Source organism: Capsicum annuum, chromosome 12 (assembly GCF_002878395.1).
Source record: "Capsicum annuum cultivar UCD-10X-F1 chromosome 12, UCD10Xv1.1, whole genome shotgun sequence".
In the NCBI taxonomy this organism is placed as follows: Eukaryota; Viridiplantae; Streptophyta; class Magnoliopsida; order Solanales; family Solanaceae; genus Capsicum; species Capsicum annuum.
In genome coordinates, this window is record NC_061122.1 from 15,222,633 (window position 1) to 15,231,157 (window position 8,525).

At 31.0% G+C, this 8,525-nt stretch overlaps 1 protein-coding gene across 1 annotated transcript in view; it reads right to left on the bottom strand.

Moving 5' to 3' along the window:
* Positions 1–1,598, bottom strand: part of LOC107850905 (phosphoglucan phosphatase DSP4, amyloplastic) — a 12,751-nt gene extending 11,153 nt beyond the window's left edge. Inside the window, exons 1-2 of the mRNA XM_016695717.2 lie at positions 1,285–1,598; positions 1,129–1,198 (exon numbers count right to left, since the gene is read on the bottom strand). Of these exons, the coding sequence (XP_016551203.2) occupies positions 1,129–1,198; positions 1,285–1,310 (96 nt within the window). The 5' untranslated portion in view covers positions 1,311–1,598. The remainder of the gene's footprint in view (positions 1–1,128; positions 1,199–1,284) is intronic.
* Positions 1,599–8,525: the final 6,927 nt, after the last annotated feature.

Here is an 8,525-nt window from a genome sequence, read left to right on the forward strand (position 1 = left end):
AAAATGCTCAGAATCTCCTCCCACTGTCCTAACCCGAGTCTTCGCACCCTCGTACATATCTTTAATCGCTCTGCAGTACGCCACCGGGACCCCCCCACCCCCAAGCACCTCCCTAAGGACCTTGTCATACGCCTTTTCCAAGTCGATAAACACCATATGAAAGTCCCTCTTCCTCTCTCTATACTGCTCTACCAGTCTCCGCACAAGGTGAATCGCCTCAGTCGTGGAGCGACCAGGCATAAAACCAAATTGATTCTCCAAAATAGACACAATCTTCCTCAACCTCCGCTCCACCACCCTCTCCCGAATCTTCATCGTGTGACTCAACAACTTAATATCCCGGTATTTGTTGCAACTCTAAATGTCGCCCTTGTTTTTAAATAAAGGAATCATCGTACTCCATCTCCACGCCTCAGGCACCTTTGCTGCCTTGAAAATAATGTTAAACAAGTTGGTCACCCACCTCAATCCTGACTCGCCAGAAAACTTCCAAAAATCCACCGGAATCTCGTCGGACCCCATCGCCCTACACCTACGCATCGTGAGAATAGCCTCACTGACCTCTTCTACCTTAAAACGCCGATAATAGCCAAAGTCGCGACACTCCCCGGAATACTCCAGCTCCCCTAACACAACACCCCTGTGCCCCCTCATCATTCAAGAGCTTATGGAAATACGACTGCCATCTTTTCTTAATGAGGTTGTCTTCCACCAAAACTCTGTCATCCTCCCCTTTAATGCACTTCACCTGATCCAGGTCACGATCCTTCCGCTCCCTAACCTTGGTAAGCCTAAACAACCTCTTCTCCACGCCTTTCTCCTTTAACCCCTTATACAAACTCTCAAAAGTTGTTGTCTTAGCAGCCGTGACCGCTAACTTAGCCTCCTTTTTAGCTAACTTGTACTCCTCCCTGCTCACCCGTTTCTCTTCATCATCCTTACTCTCAACCAACGTAACCCGCCTTCTTCGTCTCCACCTTCTTCTTAACATCTTCATTCCACCACTAATCCCCCGACACCGGTCAGACCAGCCCCTCCAATATTACTAATATAATGCATAAATCAAATTAAAGGGGGTTCAACAAAATCTAATCATCAAGATACAACAAACAGAGATATGATCATTACCAATGAAACAACTGTTGGATTCAGCTTTCTTGAATTGCCTGTGAAACTTCTCAGTGGTAAACCAGAAGATCTGAAAACCAAAATTTAAAAACAAAAATTGAAACTTTAATAACAGAACAATTTATTTATTTATTTTTAAAAAAATACAATAAGTACCTGGGAAGATTCTGAAGGCAATTCATTTTGGGAAAATTAATTGAATAATGTGAATCTGATGTCTAAAGTATGAAGATGCAAACAATTATTTATCCTTTTTATCAGTTCAGTGTTACTACTTTATAGGAGCAGTATACGTTGTAGCTGATATTTTTTTTCCATTTTGTTGGCGTTTTGTATAAGATAGTTTGGTTTATTTTTCATATAAATAATACTCCACTAACCAACTTCCAAATCAAAACTAAAAAGGTACCTTTTTCAAGACTCTCTATAATACCCTTCAGATTTTTTAATAATTTTTTCGTGGAGTACATACATTTCTTTGCTGTACTTCCCGTATATTTTAAGGAATCCACAACTAAGGTTCATATTGATAATATTAGTAATGATTGTTTTAGTTATATTTATATTTTATGTAGTATTTAATTTGATATATTAAAAATAATATGAATGACCTAATTTCTAAGAAAAAAAATATTTTTACAAAATATCCTTCATATATATAGATATTGAAAATGATGTGAATTTTTTTTGAAGAATAATTATGTCTTTAATCATTCTGATGTATGCATTAGATCCATTACATTATGAGTCGATTGGTAGAATATATAAGAATAATGCAAAATATGGTGTATTAGTAATGCTTGTATTAGTAATTCTTGTGTTAGTTATGTTTGCATTAATTATGCTTGTATTTTTCTTATAGAGTGTTTGATTCGAAGTATTAAAAAAAACATGAATTACATAATTTCTAAAAATTATTTTTTTTTTTTTTTACATAATACCCTCAATATATATGTTGGAAAGGATGCAGACAATTTTCTGAGGGGTAATAAGGTTTTTAAGCATGTTAATGCATGCATTAGATCCATTGCATTATATTACTAATGCCATGAATTTTGAGGTATTAGTAATACACATCTTAATACACAATAGAGTGTATAACTAATGTTTGCATTAGTTATACATAGGATAAAAAGGTATATCAAACAAGGTACTACTAATACACATTAAACTAATGCATATATTAACATTTCAATACACTCTACCAAACGACCCCTAATGTCATAAATTTTGAGGTATTAGTAATACATACTTCAATACACAATAAAGTGTATAACTAATGTATTGCATTAGTTATAATGGTAGAGTGTATAAGAATAATGCAAGTATGGTGCATTAGTAATGCGTGTATTAGCAATACTTGTGTCAACTATGCTTGCATTAGTTATACTTGCATTTTTTATGCAGTGTTTAATTCGATGTATTAAAAATAACATGAATTACATAATTTCTAAATTTTTTTTTTACACAATACTCTTAATATAGATGTTGAAAAGGATGTGAATTTTTTTTTTGAGGGTATGCAGTGTTTGATTTAATGTATTAAAAATGTCATGAATTACATAATTTCTAATTTTTTTTTTTACATAACAACTTAATATAGATGTTGGAAAGGATGAGAATTTTTTTTTGAGGGATAATAGTGTTTTTAAGCACGTTAATGCATACACTAGATCCATTGCATTACTAATGTCATGGATTTTAAGGTAGTAGTAATATACACCTCAATACACAATAGAGTGTATAACTAATGCATTAGTTAAATAGAATAAAGAGATATACCAAACAAGGTACTACTAATACGCATTAAACTAATGCATGCATTAACTTTCCAATACACTCTACCAAACGCCCCCTAAAAAATATATCAAATAAGGTATTAATAATACACAAGACTAATACATGTATTATTCTTTTTAATACACTCTAACAAACGACCCTATAGTTTGATAGGTTGCATTAGAAAAACAATGCATGCATTAGTTTTATGTATTACTAATATTTTGTTTGATATATTTTTTAAACCAATATATAATCAATACAAACACTAGTTATACGCTCTATCTTGTATTATGATATATATAATTAATACAAGGAAAAAACTTTGCATTAGCAATGCTAAGAGACTTTAATGCATGCATTAGCATGTGTAAAGACATAATAGTCCCTCAAACATTTTTTACATCATTTTCATTATATTTGTGGATGGTATTTTTGTAAATAATTTTTTTAATTTAAAAATATGCAATGTAAATTATTTTTAACAAACCAAATCAAGCACCGCATAAGAAATAATCTCAACATAACTAATGCAAACATAACTAATACTAATATTATCAATGCAAACTTTACTAATACATTGTGTTGGTGTAATATACCATAATTACAATGATTATAATTGTAATAATAAAATAGACAAAAATGAAGAAAATAAAATAATCTTCTTTTTGGCTGAGGCGCGAATATCTCGCTCTCTTTAAGGAGATTCAAGTTCATTGCGGCACAATCTACACCGATCCAACAGTATATCTCTTGACTTGTCTCCTCCAGAATACAATAACCCATCAACGATGTACAACTCAAGCAACTTCAAATTAATTAAAGAGTCCAAAGCTCCACCATAAAAACACTTTCCTTCGACATATTAAAACTCTCTTTTGTATAGTAAATATAATTGAAGACTTAAAATATTTTTTCTGTCTAAACTCTCTCTTTCACTACCACATCTAATACTAATATTTTTTTCACACTTACCATCTTTTTCTTATCACACAAAAAAAGTTATAATAAACTAATGCTCATATAAGTTACAAAATATAATGTAATAGATAATGGACTAATAAAACATAAGAATTTACAAAAGTTATCGACATATAATAACACCGCTTTCTCCACTTTATGTCCATATATCATGCAAATTAAGATTTTAATTTTAATATTAAAATGTATAATAACACCGACACATTATATTTTATACTATTTTTATACACCCAACCAAATCAAACAACCCCTAATACTCTATGTGACTCATGAACTCGCACCGCACCCCTCCGTTGTATACTCTAATATTTTTATTTTTGTATATATATTACCCACTTTTTTTGTCAATATGAATAGATAAAAGTGTAAATCTAAAATTATTGTCTCGAAACGAGAAAGAGATACTTAATTACTTATATGATTGGTCTAAGTATAATTGAATTTTCGAATATGATAGCATTTTTAATTTCCTAATGAATTTATTGACGTGAATCAGGATTAATCAAATTTGTGAGTTTTGATAAATGAGGTGTTGCTTCAAAATAAGGGGGTTCCATATTCAAGAAAACTTAGTCGAAGGGCTTCAACACTTACTATAACCACATAAAAAATAATTTTAATCATGTATAAATAGTATATTTTTTTCGTCAAAGGAGATTCGGCCAAACCTCCAAATAGAAGGCTGGCTCCGCCCCCTGCTTATCCGTTGCAACACCTTTAAAAGGAAAAGTACATACAACATAATACTTCTAATTAAAAATCTAGAAATCTTACATATATCTATTCCACCACATTACCTATATATATAGTACTACTATAGATTCATGTAATATATTGAAAATAGAGGAGTACTTTCTATAGAACAACAATAACATACCTATCTAGTATAATTTTACAAGTGAAGTACGGAGATGATATAATATACGTAGATCTTATCCTCTCTTGAATGACTATTTTTGATAGACCCCGACTAAAAATAATACATTCTATAGATTGCTGGTAAAAGTCTTCAATCTTTTCCCGTCTGTTTATCTTCAAGACTGATTATTTGAGATCAGTGAATTTTAAATAGCGAACGATTACAACTTTCTTAGCAATCAATAGATAAACATGCCCAAATTCTTTGCAAATCTTTGTGGTATTCTTGATCTTCCATGAGGACTTGATGAACATGTTGACTTTGCTCAATAAGTCCTACTACTCTTGAATTAATCACACACAAATTTTCTCCAATTTCTGAAATACATTTTTTTTCTAATAAATCTTTCTGCAATTTCAGAAATTGACTTTTTATTTTCCCAACTTCTTCACACCAATTTTCAACTTCTCTTTTTCTTTTTCTTTTTCCTTTTTCTTCTTCTTTCATTTGTACCTCAATCTCTAATGCTATGCCATTTAATACCTTCATATTGTTTTCAAGGCTTTGTAGATTGTACTCACAGCTTTCTTGGTTGTTCCTTGTGGGATTAGTTATGAAAGAATCTACCATGTCAACCTCCATATCCATTTTGTTCCAAAATTATCCAACACAATAAATTTAAAAAGAGAAACTCAAAATAATCATGTTTAAAATGAAACTTGAAAAGATGTTTGAAAAATGAAATCACTAGTACTATAGCTTTGATATCCAAATAATAACAACAATATAATTTCTACTGATGCATGAATAAACGAACAATAGGAAAAAAGACAGAAATAACAAGAAGATAATACGACAACGAGGAGCTTTGGTGTCCAATATATAGACATTAGACAAGATGGATTTGAAAATTAAAATATAATACAAAAATTATAATATGAGAAGAAAAATGAAAGTCAAAAATTTATACGTAGAGTAGATATCACGTAGTAACAAGTTGGCTAAAATAAAAATTATAAGGAGATAAGGAAGATAATAAAAATTAAAAGGGGTAGGAATTTGGAAGCAACTTAGAAAATTCCTTGAAAGTGTAATAATTTATTCTAATGATCAATATAGACACCCCTAGATTATAGGGCATGAAGATACAATAAACTTATCTAATCATTTTCAATTAAAAATAAATAAAGAAACTTTCTTATTGTTTTTGTTTTAGATTTCTTATTATCATGTCTCACATCAATTGTGACAATCAACCAATAAACATAGTATATTTCACCATTATTGTTGTAGTGGTTTCTTGTCTTATATCCGATATTTATATTGAAGTCTAATTAATTTAAATTCGTGTTAGATAAAAGTTATTGTATAAATAACATAAATGTCAACTTTTTAAAAGTAATTACACTCTCTCATTTTTTTAATTACTTTATTCTCTCTACCTATTAATATACATAACATAGCCGACATATACATAATATTTTGTGTATATATGAAATTTTTGTAATATGTTTAGGGAATTAGGATTTTTTTATAATATTAAAAACATAAGTTGTATATTTGTGTAATTTTTAGAAAAGTTATTTGAAGATAACCCTTCCTATCAAGAATTTTTTCATATTCGATAGTAGCCTCGTCCACATTTCTTCATTTGTTAAAATATGAGCAGTAATTTTATTTCTAGTAGGCATAAATTATTGTTGGTTAGTGATACATATATTTTTTTTATATATTCTCTCCATAAGCTTGTTATAATCTTAATTTTCTTATTAACCAAAACTTAATGGGATAAATTAATCAACTTGCTTAGCAGTTTTTTCATAATGACGATCTCGTTGCTTCACTTTTGATTGTTTCAACATGCTTAATTTCAATATTCTTAATACTATGTAATAAGATGTTATCATTTTGTATGTATATACTCGGGGTCATGGGAAGAGTTGAACAAAATTATAATATGGTAGAAGATGGTAAACTTTCATCAAATTGATTTCTTTACTTTACGTATTTACTTTTTTTATATTTGATTCGCTTTAGTGAAAATATTAATTGTGTCATTGATCGAAACCTCCTCAAACCTCATACTTAGCCTTGGCTTAATGCACCGAGCTATACACTACTAATATTTCACCGATATTACATATCCACCCCACAACCTAAGAAAAACAACAACATATACCCAGCGAGATCTCACAAGCGAGGTCTGAAGAGGATAAAGTATATGCAGACCTTATTATTACCTCGGAAAAGTAAAGAGATTGTTTCCGAAAGATCCTCGACTCAAGTGCAAATTCAGAGTAAAAAAAAACAATGAAGAAAATAAAATAACAAACTATTGTGATAGTCAAACACCATAACAACATGCTACTGATAATCTTTTTTTTTTTTTTTTTTTATTAAAATAAAGCTTTTGGCCATGGAATTATCAAACAGTATTTTGCATCATCTGTAGTGGGAATTGAAGGGACACAAGTGGCGAAAGATATTATGTAATTAAAAATGCAAGTGGCAAGTTGAGGCAAAACGACAAATATGATCCCATCAAAATCATTTTTGATGGTCTTACTTTCTTTTTATAATTTGTTATAAAAACAAATATATTTCTTTTCTAATTTGATAATTCTTTAAATCAACGTTACATGACATATTTAAAATTAAAAAATATTTTAATACATTATTTACCTATTTAATTTAAGACATAAAATTCAAAAATCTTCAACGCACATGTCATTCTTGGAGATAAGTCTGAAGATGCAACTCCTCCTTGGAAAAAGCATTCGTGAAGAAGTAATTGACATGTCTCTTCCAAATTAAATAATTCACACAAGTCTCACGGAGGCGAATCAGGATTTGAAGTCTGGGGTGCACCAGTATTATCAAAGACGCGCATAAGTTCTGAATAAAGACTTAAATTTATGTTGATCGCTCGCCTCATTTAATGTGCAGTTTAGGTTCTAATTTATAAGATATATTTTCCCTTGTCAAGGCTTTTCTGGAGATACGAATACTAAACTATTGATTTAAATGTATATAAAGGAGAAGTAAAACGAAAAAATCAAGCGACTTGATCAGGAATCGAACACGCGACGTTGGGCTAGAAGGGCGTCGGCATGTGAGTTCCAAACTAGTGCACCCACACAAGTTTTATTAATAAGGGTGCACAATTAAATATATTAACATTTTAATAGGATATATATACGTATATATATAATTTTTTTAAAAAATTACTGGAATTTTTAAAAAAAATTACTGGATGCACGTGCACCCTCGAGGCACCATGTGGGTCAGCCTCTGTTTGTATGATGTATATTGTCACATTAATGTTTCACCGCGTAACAAGATACATACCTTAATACATGTATGCAATATCTAAAAAGGGAAGTCCTGACCACAAGAGTTTATTGTACGTAGTCTTACTTTACATTTCTGCAAGAAACTGTTTTTATGGCTTGAACCGTGGAACGGGAGCTTTGCAACAACTTTACCATTACTTCAAAGCTCCCCTTCAACAAGAAAGATAACAAGAATTGTCTTCATGGCCAAAGGCCTGCTCCCCTATGTGTTAGGGAAGGGAAAAACATGAATCTCCAGTCAAAGACGGATTTAGGATTTAAAGTCACGGGGAACTACTAGCCTGTGAAGCATTGGATCTAGACTAAGATGATCATCACATCGTATCGTATCATATCAATCCTGCGACAACAAATACAGGTACGCATCCAGAGCTGGACTGAGTCCTTTTTCGAACTTTTTAGGAGTGGACAGAACGACAACTTCC